This window comes from Tinamus guttatus, unplaced genomic scaffold, assembly GCF_059628265.1.
Source record: "Tinamus guttatus ecotype Peru unplaced genomic scaffold, ASM5962826v1 Tinamus_guttatus_pri_ptg000104l, whole genome shotgun sequence".
NCBI classification, from domain to species: domain Eukaryota; kingdom Metazoa; phylum Chordata; class Aves; order Tinamiformes; family Tinamidae; genus Tinamus; species Tinamus guttatus.
Window position 1 is genome coordinate 2,996,492 of NW_028288638.1, and position 16,364 is coordinate 3,012,855.

Here is a 16,364-nt window from a genome sequence, read left to right on the forward strand (position 1 = left end):
GAGGCAACTGTTCTCATAGATAATGTAATTTAAGAAGAGTATTACATTTTTCTGAATGGCAAAGGTAGGAAATACAAAGAGAAGATACCTTAAGAGTCAGCAAGAAAAACTGAAATAGTCTTGGCTTTACAGTGAGTTTGTAATTAAAGGATTTTCTTTTTCTAGACACATTTTAACAAATCCATAACATGACCTCGTGTCTGTTCTTGTCAGCGTTTAGTGTTGGATAAACATGCGACCATACAAAGCAGCAATCAGGTAATAACTGGGAAGGATCTGTTTGCTCTGTGCCATTGAACACAGTTTTTCTCATTTGGGGAACGATTTGCACCCCGCACCTTCGGGTTGCAGCAGGGAGCAGAGTGCGACATTCTTTATGCAAGCAAACTGCAAAGGTGCAACGCTGTGTGATGCAGAGACCTGTCTGTTTGAATTCTGTCATCCAAAAAAAGGTGATATTTTCACAGAATTGGTTGGGAAATGCGGAGCAGGCTGGGCTCCTCCGTGCAGAGCGCCTGTGGGAGGTGAGGGAGAAGCTGAGCCATGGAGGGCACGGAGCAGGGAGCATCCTGGAGCCGTAGGGCTCAGGCCTCCCGCGGCGGCGGCGGCAAAGAAAGCGCCGTTCCTTTTTAAGGGCGGTATGAAACTAATCCCCTTGTCCTGAGGCACATTCCTCCTGAAGCCTCTGCTGGTGCCACGCAGTTAAGCATCTCCAGTGCAGCCTTTCCCAATTGCCTTTCTCTTTTAACTTCCTCGTCTGATTTACTCCAGATAGCCCTTTCTCAGCATGCTGCTTCAGTTTTACTTTCCGTCATCGGCTTGTGTATATATCTCTGCTGATACACTTTATTTTATTGTATTCTCTGCTTGGGCCTTTTTTTTCAGGATATTTTTTCTTGTTTTAATAAAAAATAAATAAATCAGGAATGCTTATAAAAGGCTTGATGGTCCTTTTGATCTGACACTTCACATATGGGCACTGTAATTATTTATTAAAGACTTCTTTATGTCCCTTTCCATTTAAGCTATAAAAAGAGAATATTAAAAATAGTAAATACATATTCATGCAAATACTCTGGGCCAAACTCTCCTCTGCAGCAGACCCTGCCTGACTGCAACCGGAAAGGAGAATTGGACCCCTAAGTCGTATTGCTGCTGACACACTTTTTCAGTATCTATTCCAACATTATTTAATGTTAAAGAGACATTCAAGATGCTCAGATTTGGGAATCTTGCTTGTTTTTTTTTCAGATCCGCCTCACCTATTTCCAGCATTCCACCCTCCTGTACCAATTGATGCCAGACATCATGAGGGACGCTACCATTATGAGCCATCTCCCATTCCTCCTCTGCATGTGTGAGTATTATGTGTCCCCCTCGCTTCAGCTGGCCGTGGTGCCTCGAAAAATGGGCAAGTATTCGAATCTTTACATGCTTGAAAGTGAACACGGGGAGCATTTTGCCAGTCCTGCCAAAGAGCAAGGGTTTCTTTTGGAACACCTCAAGTTTATCTGAAGCACAAACAGGGTGGTGCCTAAGGAATTCCTCTTACAGTAGGTAGCTGGCAAGTGTTACCTATATATATTTGCTGACATCTATGCTGTGTGCTGTCGTTCCATAAATACTAAATTAAAAAGTACTGATCTCTGTGAAATACAACCAGGCAAAATATACATTTTGTCTGGATTAGGTGTGGGATTCTTCACAGTTAAAATTTTCTCTCATGACAAAGCTTTTTTTTTTTTGTAGTGACTGCTATGAAGCATAATGAAATTTTTGGTGAATTTTCATAGTCCCTGTTGTGTGCACGCACAGGCAATCGGTTGATTGATGGGAATGTCACCCAAACAAAATGGCAAATGTGATAGAGCACATGGTTTACACAAAGATAAAAGAAATGAATACCAGTGATAACGTGCATTAGAGAAGGGTGGTAGTGGTGAGATCCTGAAGAAATAAATATTATCTTATTCTATATGGGGAGACAGATACCAGCATTGCAGAATAAAGTAGTTGTTGTGTCCAGAAAGCTATTATATACTGTTAAAATGAAGCCCAAAATGGGCCTTAGTTCTTTGCTAAAAGGCTTGATATATACATTTAATCATATCTGCTAATCACCTCTCATACTGGGAAAATAAAAGAAGAAAAGCGCAAGCCATACTTTGAAGAATAATGCTAGTTGTTTAGATGGCAGATTGCTTTGCTATGGTTATTAGTTACAGCTGTGTAATTACATATATGCAGAAGAAAAATGAAGTTGTTTTAAAACAAGTCCTCCTCTGTGAGCAGAATTAATTGATATTAACAATCCTAACTACATGCCCAAGTACACACACAATATTTTACTAACGTTTTTTTGGATCAGTCTTCTTTTACTGAATTGTAATTTCAGAACAAATTTGCCTGGAGGTAAGTAATAAATCTGTGTTGCAGTCTTCGTTGGGCATTAGAGGAAAAGTGGGTATTTATAGAAAGAGAGAGTGCAGAAACTTGTGATTTACTCCTCAGAGTTCCTCTGATACATCAGTATTTACACCACAGTCAGCCACATAATAAAACATATTAAAATGCACCAAACAATTTTTAATTTAAATTTGTTGCTAAAAAAAAATGTAAGCTGAAGATGTCAGGCTCATACAGACTCAGCGCTTTTATTCTAGATTTTGCAGTGCCTGTGAATTTTCTGATTAGATAATTTTGGGGTTTTTCTCTTATTTTGTAAAGCGAAAGAAAACAACTTTCAACTGGAAGTTCTGGGAGTGATCCTGCTCCTTCCAAAGCTAGTGGGAAATTTGTGTTTGTCTCCCATGGGAGCAACGCTGGGATAGGCAGCACCAGCAAATAACTCCCAGGGCTTCCAAACACGTTATAAATGAGTGTACCAGTTCCATGGGTTGCCAGAACTAGAGTGACAAGACTGAGCCTGATTAAGTGGTGAGTCGGATCTGAAGTGGATGACTAAAATATTTTATCTCAGATGAGCAGAGGGCCGTCTTCAAAGTCTGGGCACCATCTGTGAGTATTCGCTGAGACTTGTGTCTCCCATGGTCTGTGAGGCCCAAGCTATAGGCAATGCACACGGGTCCTGGGATTACACTGAGCAACTGAGGGCAAGGTGTTTTGGGTGGGCTGAATGCAATCCCCTAGGTTAGACGGGGAACTGGGACCAGTTCCCTATACTGACAAAAGTGCCAGGATTTTTTTTAAGATCCAAAAAGTGATGTTGAAAAAGCCAGATTAACATCTTATTTGGGATTCAGCAATAATCCCCTCTGTGACGCCACACTTGGTTCCTGAACTCAATGTCCGTTTTAAGGAAAGACAGCACTTACCTACTGAGTCACCACAGCCCTGTTTCCAGCTGTACCCTACAGGCCTTATGTTGCAGGAGCGATTCAGCCAGGCCCATACAGGCTTGTACGAGACAAGAAGATCTTAGTGTGATGTGATATGACTGCAGGCAGCTGCTTTAGAAACACTCTCTGATATCAGCCCAAGCTCTGAAAGGAAGATTTCCTTGATATTGTCCATTTTTTTTTCCCCATAAACTGTGTAGATTCTTCCACTCATTTACTTTATGTCACCACTGAAATGATGAGCTGTAATAGACCCTTAGAGCCATTATGATCTGTGTAATTAACTGTAAATATGTAATTAGGCAACTTAAAAATCTGTCAGATTTAACAGCTTCTTTGTAGGTGTTAAGGTTTGTCATGCTTTGGCAGTTTTTAGGAATACTCTTTAATGGACATATGCAATAGACATCAATGATGTTCACATAAAATTTAAAGACACTGATGTAAGTATTATTTAGGAATGTCAGATTTGGGATCTTTTGGAGGCATTACTTGCATTGCTATCCTAATACCGTGAAAAATAAAAAAAGGGAAGAACCTGATATGGGAAGTTATTTGAGAATTCTGAGAGAAAATGTATAGAGCACCAGTCAGGATACAAATGTTTATCCACAGCTTCATCAATGACTTCATTGTGTGAGTGGTTTTCTCCTTCAGCTTCATAGTTCCCTCAAATGTTAAAAAAAAGGGCAAAAACTTGGCATCCTTCCAATTATCCAAGCTCATAGAAATGTGTTCCAGAACCTGTCAAGCCTTAGTGGAATTAGTTAGTAATCATACAACTGCAGAAAAAAATGTGGAAGCGGGCTTGTCCACATGATACCTACAACATATGCACATAATTTTGAATAATGGGCAAGTAGAAAAAAAAAAGGATGAAGAATTTTTAAGGTGTTGCAGGGCTCATATGCAGTTCCAGCTCTAAAGAAATATATGTTTTTTATATATGATTTTTGTAGTTTAATTGCTAATGGGCAGAACTGTTATATCCCAAATTTCACCCTGGAGCCAAATTTTATAACTGAGTTATAAACCCTAAAATAGGGGTTTATGTTTATGATGGAATTGCTGACAGATGCTTATGTGTAGTAGGACTAGCAGGCACTGCTGTAATTATGCTATCGTATCCTATCATTAAAGATTTCAATTGAAAGAGGTTTATAAATTGCTCTTCTTCTTAGATAAACCACCCTACATTAAGGCATCAACGATATGGTGCAGAATTAAATTAAAATCTCATAAAATGAAATATGTTCTGTATTAGCTGTTTGACACTTAATTTGCCTCTGAATGAGTAGAGGAAATCACAAATTAACCTGCCTTTGTTTTTCCAGCCATGGCTTATTAGGTGTTAGAACAACTGCAATTACAGCCCAATAATAACCCCCAACCCTTATGAATATGTACTGTCACAAACGAAAACCTGTTTGTTAGGACTGTTAGTTATCCTGGAATTTCTACAGTGCATCTTCGCTTACACTTCTGGGAAAATGTATGAAACTCAACTTGTTCTTTAACAGCAACATATGAACGGTGTAACTGGAGCTGGAATGCATGTTTTCCTTTTTTTTTTTTTTCAAATTCAAGGCATGAATCTTTGTTTTCAAAATGTTTCTAGTAAACTATAATTCCATTTCACTACTTTGCATTGAAACAGCAAGTTAAATTACTTGTTAAACATCATATGATTAAAACATCAAAAGAAACATGGCTTTAATAATTCTACTATTTGCACTTTTTTATTTCATTGGTTTGGCTCTTTGTTAATTTTCAAAATTGATTTCTAAAGCTGAAACCAAAACAAAACAACGCTTTGGTCCTTTAACATTTGTAAGGCCATCTAGTAGATAGTGTCTCCTCTCCAGCCAGTGTGCAGTGATTCAAAACTCTGATGCTGATGAGGGTATTTATTTAAACATAAATTATTACTCTGAGCATGCTGATTTTTTTATTCCCCAAGAAGCAACTTATAAATTTGCTATCACTAGCTCTTACAGCATCTGATGTCTTTGCTGACATTACCTTTATTAGAGTGAGAGTTGTTGTTAGGACTGAGCAGTGGAGGAGCGGTGAAATCTTGTTATTTTTTATGTCAAAGCAGGACTGTAACTTTTCACTTCCACACTTGAAAAAACTGACTTAGGCTGCATGAGAGTTTTTACGTATTGGTTAAAAAAGACTCTCAAGGCAGCAGCAAATTTCTACTCACAGAAGTAGTTGAGCGATTTTAAGAAGTTACTCTTGGTCATTCTTCCCCCTGCCTTCACTGAGTTGCATTAACAGACTGTGTGGAAGCTCCTAGTCTGCTTTACTGCGGGGTTAGAATGGATGGCTTTTGAGGTGGCCCAACCTACCATGGATGGAAAGCATTTGGAGCTTTGTTCCTTGGCTGCGGAGGAAGAATGCCACAGCAGAGAGAGGTGGCAGCCTCCGCAATGGCTGTGGAGTGGTGGCCATTTTGCTTCCTTGGGCTGGTTAGTGGAGATGTTGTAGGAAGGTGCTAGAAAGTTCAAGTTTCAGAGCTGAACATGGAGCAGGATTTACCATGTATGTTCCAAAATATTCATATGTATTCATATCATCATCTCTCATTCTTTTGCCATCTCATTTTTTTTTTTTGGCCTGGAACTCTGAGTAAGAGAGCACAACGTTACCCATATGTGTGGGGCCAGGGAGAAGGTGCATACAGGGGAAGCTGCAAGTTACACTTGTTGTCCTGTAGCTTCTCAGAATGATTTAGACTCCATGCAGCTTTCCTCTAACTGCTCCTTCAGGCTAGAGTTTGGCAGTCTTAGCTCTGAATCTGCAGACATTTCTACATGCACCTAACACTGACCCCGTGAACACATATGTTGAATTCTGTATGTGAACACACCAGTACTAAAGCAAAGCGTGTGTTCTGTTTGCAGAGTCAGGTTCAAGTTTAGAAAAAGAGAGTCAGATTCTTGGATATGTTATTTCATATCTAATTTATACAGACATCTGTTACACAGTGTGAAAAAGAAAGGAAGGCAGACCCAGACATTTCAGCTTTCATCAGCCTCTGATTTTGGACCACTCAGTATGATGGGGGATGTCCAAATGCAAGAAGATTAAAGCACTGGCCCCACAAAATATCCTCGATTTTTAGACAGTGCTTGTCATACTATTGATAGAACCTTTAGGTTTTCCTCATCTCATCATTGCTATTCTAATTTTTCCTTTATGCTATTTTTTCCTTTAAAAATCTCAATGTTTTAACCTCTGAATGTTTACTGACTGCTTTACCTCAGTGTACCGCTAAGCCAAAGACTTGGCAAGGAGTTCCCCAGCTTGTTAGAGTGTTCATTGATCCTTTCACAGTCGGAATGAAAACCCCACCCAGTGTGAAAAACAACACTGGTTGGATTGGCTTGCATTCCTTTAGGGCTTGGAGCAGGTTTTATGGTTTAGCTGGGAGCCAGCGAAGAAGAAAGGCTCAGAAGCTCTTGGGACCTTAAAAGATGACTGTAGTTACAGCTTTCCAAAATCATCTCTGAAAGTCTCTTCTGTAAGCAGAGAAAAATCTTATATTAAATATGCAGCAGCTGAAGAAACCCTTCCCTGAAGTGGGGGAGGTGCAGCATCAATAATGAGCAGATGCTGATAGTTTAGGAAATTTTATAGCACCTATCTGAAAAGGAAGGAGGTATGAAGCGGTGCCTCTTGCAAGTTAGTCAGGGTTTGTCCATGATGGGTATGTGCTGAACGCTCTGTGGTAACATGTATGCCTCTTTTTCTTGGTGACAGTGACAGAGCAGTGCTCAGATGGCAGCTCACAGTCATAGAATAGCAAGGCTGGAAGCCTGCACATTGACTTCAACAGAAGTTTTTCCATAGTTTTTCTTCAGTGCAAGGCTTTTTACAAATCCACGCAAGAGGAAGCCTAAGCCTAGACTAGGACTGTGATCTCTCACCAGTATATAGAATAGTGAATCAGTGTTTTGTTTAGTTGTAGCTACTTGTTTAACAATATTTACCTTAAGACTTGCAGGTCATATATTCTGCTTTGAAAGAGTACTTGCAAATCAGATTCAAGCAGACCTTTTTTTTTTTTTTTTTTAAGTACATGAAACTCAGAGGAAAGTTCATAAAAGCAAATTATTCTGTTTGGTGGCATATCTTGAGCTGCAGAAAAAAAAGAAAAAAAAATAAAAGTGGGGGTTCTTCTCTTACACTTTTGATTTTGAGAGACAGTTGCAATTAAAAAAAAGTCCCCTGAACTGAAATAGGTATTTTCGAATGTAGCTCTTTTACACAGGTTCAGTTACATTGATTTGTTTAGTTTAGCTGTAGTTGAAAGTTTCTGTGCACTTAGTTGAAGTCATATTTCTCACAGATTTGCCCTCTTTCTGCTCAGGAGAAACAGACAGTACTGCATTGAGAAAAAAGAATATCTTATATATAGGACATCTGGGAAATAAATTCTCGATCAAATAAGAATTCACTGCTAAAAATCAACCCTGTTTTAAGCAGGCTCATTTACATGAAAGTCAACAGAATTGCCTCTAACTGCACCAGATTAGATTTGGTTCACATCATTCATCTGTTTCTGTTGCGGATAATACTTTGTGACATAATCATTTTCTCTAGAGTAGCTAATTGTAATGCCAGGGCACTACAGATTTCTAAAGCAGAAACAATAGCAGCAGATAAGTGTTGCGTTTACAGAGGGCCTTTGTTCCTTTCATACAGCTAGATTGATTTCAGGAAGGTTGGAGAAGTTGTATCAGTTGAAATAAGAGGAGAATCTTGGTGAGGCTTTTAATGTATATGGGAAAACTAGAGCTCGTAAAATGCGGTGATTTGCCTGCGTTAAAAATAGTTTTATAGAAGTGCTCCCCCAATTTTCCGTGACATTTTGATGTCTAGGAAAAGCAAACAACAGGCCTCATTTTGTTTTTTGGGGGTTTTTTTCCTCTCTCTCTCTTTTTTTTTTTTTTTTTTTCTAGAGTAATAACAAGTTCCTAGAGGCTGTCTCGTGACCTCGTGGTAGCTCTGCTGTGCTGTATGCACCAGTGGGGTTCATTTCCTCTTGCTTCTTGTCACCTAACAAACTGCAAATTCACAAGAAGCAACAGTCCCCTCCGGCTGCGCGCTGCCCTCCACTCATGCCATAGTCACCTGGTAAAAGCAACTCGCAGGATGGCTTCCAGAGGGGACACCAAGGAAGGCAGGAGAGGGGAAAGCCTGCAGCAGCCTTTGGGAGCACTGATCCTAAAGGAAATCCAGTGGTGGCACTAGACCCGAGAGGCTGGTTGGCACCAATTCTTCTGCTGGTGCCTAAATCTAAAGCAATTAGTTCTTAAAGTGGTTTGTATGGATTATGTTGTTGGTGAGAAAGAGCTTTTAGATTTAGCAACATTAAGGTGTTAGCACTGGGCAACACTGCCACTTAGCTGCTTTACCCCATCAGGGCAGTTGCAAGTACCTTGGATGAATTTGCGGGTTGCCCATGAGAAGTGATTCCCTGCGGCAGACTTTCAAACCAACGTGAATTAAGAGATGACGGAATCAAAATGAATGTGAACCACAGTCCTGCCTTGGGACGCTTTCTCACGTATAGCAGTTTTCTGCAGACATGAGGAATAACTAGGAATAACTTGGAGCACTTGGCACACGCCCCGGGCGTGGATGTTTATGTGTGAGCGTGCATGTTCGTGTGCATGTGCATGCATCCTCTTTGGATAATAGGGTGGATGCATTGGCCTGCATTTAGCATGGACTTGGACTGAGTTAGTTATTGTAGATCTGTGAAGTTACAGCTTATGGAGAAATGTCTCCAGTGTCTGCAAAAGGCTGAAAATTAGGGTGAACACATAAACAAAACAAGTAGAAAAAAATAATTCATATATGGAAACACTGAGCATATTTTCACCGCTGAATAATTTTGTTAATGTAACATAAAACCCGCAAATATGTAGAATAACTACAATGCTGTAGTTCTGCTTTTTGAATTATCTATCATCTCATTCTGTTATCAGCTGCAAAGAATGCAAGCTCTAAATATAGTGCACATTCAGAGGCTCTGAGCCTGTGGTTTCTTGGACAAAATTCCTGTGTTCTTTGTGCTGTAGTCAGCAGTATTAGTCGAGTGAGCAGATATTGACTGTGGTATTCACGTGCAGTGAACCAGAAGCAAGCCAACTCTATAGAGGCTGCTGTCAAACTTGTTGCAGTGGCCTGTGAGGTACTGGGCTGTGACAGACTCCTTTTTTTTCAGTACAATTCTTCCACTCATGTTAAATCTTGCTTCAAAGAGGACTGAAATGTTACAGTCTTAGCATTCTTTCATTCTCTTTCTTTCATTCTTTCTGTCTTTCTGGTGAGATTTCTGTGTTGTGAAGTGGAAGTTTCCCTCAAGTGAGAGTAGGTATAAACTGGGAGAAATGCAAGCAATGAGTACCTCTGTAGTGTAGGAGCAGGGAGCTTCTTCATCATGTTCTCACACATCTTTCCTCTGCTTAAACTCTCACCCCCCCCGCCAACAAAGGCAGCATGTCCTCTAATCTTGGAGAATAGACTGAATTTGCTTCTGACTTTTTCCCAAGGAAGACAAAACAAAAATGTAAAAGTGTACATAGTATCTTGTTGCTCTTTTTGTTCCCACTCACACAATCTATTTATGTATGTTTTTGTGAGTGTGTACGTATATAAAATATATATGTGTCGTGTATAAAATATGTATGTGTGTGTGTGGATATATAGGCATTTGTTGGTGTAAATTTAGTGGAGAACAGGTTCTGGAGCTGTTGTCACCTGTAGTTCTGAGATGTGGGAAGCTAACTAGCTGTCCCTTGCATATTCTGCATTATGTCTTGTTAGAAACAAGCAAGCAAACAAACAAACAAAAAGAACCCCAAATAATTCCACCCTAAGGAAAATGCTCAGTGGGTGTTTTATTCATGCCCCTAAGAGTAGATTTGGCCTGCTATTTGTAACTGATTATATTGGTTCATAGAGGAAATGATTTAAAGAAAAATGTTATACTGTTTGATTTTTGCTATTAGGATGCTTTATATACCTCCTCCCCCCCCCCAAAAAAAAAAAAGAAAAGAAAAAGACCTCATTTTAGACTGTACTTTTCATTGAAGCTACAAAGTTCCTTTTACTAACTAGTCAAGAATAGTAGGTCTGATCCTACAGATTCATTGTTACTACATTTATAATAAACTTTATAAGGTTTTTCGCAGGTGTTTGTAAGGTTCTGGAAACCCCACACAGATTAGACACACAGGCAGAATATCCCGAAGCTTGTGAGCGAGGTATAGGAAGCTTCTGAAGGAACTCACTTGTCTTCTTTTTGAAAGCATTATTTATGAGGTACTGTGACCGTTAGTGTTAAGGATCAACAGAAAATTAGGGAGTATTTCACATGAGGGAGAATTCCTAAACATATCCGATTTAAGTGGCTATATCTTTAAAGATACACATCTTTCACTCCTATATCTCCTGTTGAAATTCAGCCTAGATTTATCATGGCTTTTTCACTTGCCTGTGTAAGAGAAGATTGATAGTTTAGTCCAGTTTATAGAGGCTACCAGCACAAATAGCCCCATTTAACAACATTTTAGACAGTTTTGGTGGGGAGGGCAGAAATCAAATGACCAGGGCTAATCAGATGTTCTCTGCTTCACCAGGGAAGTTCACTGTCAATGTACATCATCAAGACAATACCAAGAAAGCGTCCATGGCTGATCTCTGTCTTGTTTTGCTGAACTCATTCTGTGGACCTCAAACTCCTCTTTTGACTCATTTCCTAGGAAATCTGTTTTATACTCATGCCATTAGATAAAAACGAATATTTTATTTGGAGTGAGCAAATGTGTAGGCCAACCTGCTGTTGCAGGATGTTGCGTCCCTTGATGACCAATCTGTTTCCTTTGAGGTTTCCATCTGTACCAATAGTTACCTGCTCTGCTTAGAGAACTAATAATAATTCCAGTATTTAAACACCACTTTTATTTCAAAGACTTCAAAATTGTATTTCATGTTTCTGTAAAATTACATAGCCAGAATGTTCATTTGTATTGCACTTGATGCTCGTTTTTCACGTATTTTCCCTGTAACTGCATTAGAAATAGTGTTCCCAACCCATTTCTGGTTCTGGAGATATACTTGTTGAAAGATACAACTTTGCCTGAGGAAGGCTTATTTAACCCCAGTTTTGTGCACAAATAAAGCAAAAACTGTACTGTGAAGTCCCTTGTTTCTTCTGAAGGCCATGGTCTCCTGGTCATTATATATTCAGCAGTATTGAGAACTGACTTCTAGTGCAGATTATGTGGCATCCCAATGGTTTTCAATGCCTGCAAGATCCAGCAATGAGACTGGCCTATGTGAGAGAGAAGTTCTTTGCTTAACGTAAGAGCGTGGCATTTTCCCCGCTCCAATTTGGTTGCACTGCAGTCAGCCGGTCCCTACAACTGCGTCTTTGATACCAGCAGAGAAAATAGAGGAAGTGATCAGCAAAACCATCTCCTTTCCTCGTCCTAAGTTGCATTTAACAGCATTCATCTTTGATATAATATACCTGAGAATGCTGTGCTTATGGAGAGCCTGAAAACAGTTGTGTTTTTATAGGGTTACTCTCGAATGGCAGTGCTAGATACAACTTATATATGTGCATACGTATATATGTATATGGACGGTGCACTGAAGCACTGAGTTGCATTAGAAAGAACCATCCTCAAGCTGGGTTTTCTTTCCCAGAATTTTAATATTCATGGATTGACTCAGGTGGTGTTCAGCAAATAGCTTATGTATTTTATACAGACATAAGTTTCTGTGCATCCATATACCCTTTTTTTTTACTTCGGGTAGTACTTTTAGTCGAGAAATTCTAGTTGGGACTTTCCCTGCTCAATAATAGTCACTAATTCTTGTGGATATCAATTTTGGGCTGTCTGCTAATGTTAGTACAGAGATGAGAAGCAAATCCAGCCATAATTCAGCAAAGTGATTAATGTTGAACTTTCACATTGAGATTTCTGTCAGGATTACAGTCCTTTAAAGTTAAAATTCTAGTCAAATGTTCCCTTCACCAGCAAATTTAAGTAGAAAGTACACTATGAGTGTTATTGAGTAACTGAATTTGTCTTTTGTTATTTCCAACTTGCTTTTACTTTAAACTTCTCAAGATCTTATCTTAGCATATAAGATCAAAGTTGAAACAAAAGCTTTCTGTTTTTCCCTTTCTTTTCCCCAAATCTGTGTTCCATAATATTGTGGATGTGACCTCCAGCTGATGTTGGAAATGTGAGGGGTTTGTTTTGTTTCATTTTCGAATTTGGAAAAAGAATGTTTCTTGGCATCACAAAACAGACTTTGAAGAGAGTGCTCATTTCAGGTAACATGAGAGGCTTTTCAGGTACTTTGCTAGGATAAAGAACGCCTTCTTTACTACTACCTTAGCGGAAGGAATTAAGGGAAGGAGAGAAGCTCAAATTTGCTGAAACAATAGTAAGCATAATATTCTCATGGGCTGCCTGGAGAGGGCTTCTACAAATGATCCAAAGAGTTAAATGAGGAGAGAGATACTTTATTAAGTACTGGAGAAGCCCCTTTCTCTAAAAAATTAAAAACGTTAATTTGAGGGCAGGGGTTGTGCAATCGCCCATTAGTTGAAAATAAATATTTTTAAGGTAAACAGACTACTTGTGAAATTTATATTATCAGTCAGTTGATTTCAAAGTATGATTTTACTGTCATCCATCATACTATCACAAGAAAAACCTTGGCATGAATATAACATAAGTTTTTTTGAGATTTAGGACCAGAGTCAACCTCCTCTTTCTGATCAGATGTTCTCCCTGGTGGATACAGTAATCTGGTCCTCATGCTGCAAGAGTGGACCCGCGTTAACAAAGTGCAGTTCTTCCCCAAGCAGTGGTGGCGTTTGCATGCAAACTCTTCTCATCTGGGAACAGTAGGAAGATGAACCAGAAGTAATTGCAGAAAATGTTTTAACTCTCTTCTTACCTTTGTGCTGTTTGGATATTTTTCTTCTTCTCCTACTCATGATATGTGTGTATGTAGGTGCACTTTCTGGACTTCAAGGTTATTTTTTAAATACCTTCTGACATTTTCTGAGTGTTTTTGAACCAGCGCGCCATTCACCGTTGTGCTTGCCTGGACAGAGGTCTTCTGTGATGAGGTGTTTGTCACATGCACTCAGTGAAGTTTCAGTGTACTCAGCCATTAGAAAAGCCACTATTTGAGTGTCTTTGTTTTCTTTGTTGAGCTGTTTATTTTGCTTTCTTCCCACACAGTTCCCTGGCCTCACTCTGACAACTGCTTTTCTGCATGAATTACATTCCTCGGGGCCGCAAGTCTCCTAATTCTTCCAGTCGATTTGATTCCTGCCTGTGTGATTAGTCCTCTGCTCCAACACACAGTTGGTCTTTGCCAAGCAAACTGCTTGCTAAGTGCCTTTAACATGAAGACCTAACTACATTTTTTAACCTCATTAGTGTATAGGGCACTGCTTCATTCCCGCTTAATAACCTGGCCACTATTGAATCATTGCTCCCTCTAAAACAGGTTACAAAAAGGTTACCTAAGTTGTCTGGTTTTCTTTTCATATGGCTGTGCTTTTGCCAGATAGCAGTCAGTGTTTTTATGCACGTGTCCAGTTTTAGCACAAAAATCACTGTTTGAAAGAAAACCCGTCAATTCTGTTTAAGGTAGACACATGATACTTAGAATTTTCGGATTTGTATGTTCAAAAAGATTCCCAGCATCTTCTTTGAAATAGTGACTCCAAGTAAATTAACCTATCAGAAAATGTGATTTTTGGGGAAAAGGGAAATAGAGGATTTGAGGAAAAGATAAAATCCTTACTTGTTTGAGCTTTTAGGCATAAAGATCCCATCTTACCACTTTAAATACACACTTTGGCCGTAACAAGAGGTTTATACCACTGCAGCCATGGTCTGCACTGGTCCAGTTTGTTCTGTGGGATCAATTTTTAGTCAAACATCTAATCACTGAAATTTAGATTTCAGCTGCAATTACCTGTAAATTTGAATGGAGGAGATATCATAGGACTTCCTTTTAAACATGCTAGAAAAATAAAAGTTTCCTGAGAAGAAGATAGTGTCAGCAGAGGACAGAGTAAAAAAAGCAGGCATTGGGTCACATGCCACTTGTGATGGTGCATTTGTGCAGTTGCATAGCAGAGCCACTCAGAGGGTGAGACTTCATGATTAATGGTGTTTATTCTTGACAGAAGCCTCCTTTATTTATCTGCAATACAGTTTAGTGATTTTATCAGTCACCTGAATGAAAAATATTCAGTCATACCAATATTGCAGTGTAAATTGAGTAGAGTCACTTTTTATTATATCTTTCAGCCTTATCATCTGCACAGTAATTTTCTAGCAGGGGTTTGATATAGAAAGGCTGGATTTAGCTGTACTTGACACAAAGCCTCTTCAATTTCCCCTAAAAGTTCAGGCTACTCTTAGAAATGTGTATAAATATATATAGAGAGAAAACCCTCTTATCCAAGCAATTTCAGGATTTGAAAGAATACAGATAAAATGCACAAACCTGGATGTGAGAAATGTAGTTAATGTGAAAACACCTAATAGCTCTGAAGCCACTGGTGAAATGCTCTTCAGTGTTTAAGCTTGTGGCTTAGTGCAGTTCTTTTTGCATGGCTACGTAGTCTGACTTTCTTCTAATCAATCATCATCCAACTCCAATCAGCATACAGGCAGAGCCTATCGTTCATCCTGGTTGTAATTTCAGAGTTGAAGACTATAATGGCCACATACAGCACATTAGTCACTGCGATAACAGCTAGTGGCACTCCTGAGGAAGGGGGAGGATGGGGGAGAAGGGGAATAAAATTCTTCTCATTCTCACAGTGCATTAGTGAAATAGGAGCAAATGTTAAACAAATGTTTATTCAATTAGCTGACTTAACAGCATTAAGTGTGAGAAAGCTGGTGACACTCCTTTGACCTGCTCTTTTGGAGGAGGAGAGGAAAGGGAACGGGAAGGAAGAAAGGGGTAAGAGAATGCAGGCAGGATTTATGTATGGCCACATATTTGTATGATGGTGCCTCTGTGGTGAAACAGGCCTGGCCTGTAACCAAGAGAAGACTAAAATTTGAATAGCAAATAGGACTACCTCTAGAAAGAGGATTGAAGAGCACAAGTTTGTCATAGGAATGTGACTGTTAATTCCACTGTCCAAACTATGACTAATAACAACATTAATTAATAACAATTAGTATGCTGGAGATCTTTTAGATTTTCCTGCTGCATTTTGTGTGCCAGGCCAGCATAGTTTAAAGACGGAATGGTACATGGGGGTCCCTGACATTGTATCCTGTGGAGTGTAGCAGCACTTTTCCTGAGCTGATTCAACATTTGCTGCTAGCATGAGTATATTTTATACCTGTGACCAAGAGTTGTGCATCACGTTTAACATCAATGCATTATCCTTGATATATTAATGTCAACAAGTCTATTGACTTGGAATCAGGTGAAAGGAATAAAAATTTACCAGCACTGATACTGGGTATGCTATGTAGGTATAGGATCCATCCACAGTTCATAGAAATCAGTGTGAACTGAGTGAACTAAAGCTCTGCCAAAAACCAAAGGTAATCACAACATATTTGGTTATCCCATTACTTTTATTTACTATTTACATTACTGTGATAATCTGACAGCTCTGTGCAGAATCAGAGCTCTATTGAGTGCTGTGCAAATATAAAGAGCTCTTCGAGGAAGAGCTCACATCAAACTATTTAGGCAAATGAATGCCGGTGAAACTTGCTGTGACAGTTCTAGATGTTACCAGTGCCTGCTGTTTTCCTAACCTGTTCTCTGCAGATTGTCTCTTGTCCCTCAGCAGGGTCAGAACGTGAGCTGATGCCTTGTGTACAGGCTGATAACTGCTCCAGCTCACAGAAATTGGTTAGAGGTAGAGAAATACCACCCATGCTATAAGGGGGCGCTTAGCTAGGTAAA

At 39.3% G+C, this 16,364-nt stretch overlaps 1 protein-coding gene across 1 annotated transcript in view; it reads left to right on the top strand.

Annotated features, from left to right (window-relative positions):
• Nucleotides 1-16,364, top strand: part of GLI3 (GLI family zinc finger 3) — a 137,206-nt gene that overhangs the window by 45,787 nt on the left and 75,055 nt on the right. Inside the window, exon 2 of the mRNA XM_010223780.2 lies at nucleotides 1,252-1,357. Within this exon, the coding sequence (XP_010222082.2) occupies nucleotides 1,252-1,357 (106 nt within the window). The remainder of the gene's footprint in view (nucleotides 1-1,251; nucleotides 1,358-16,364) is intronic.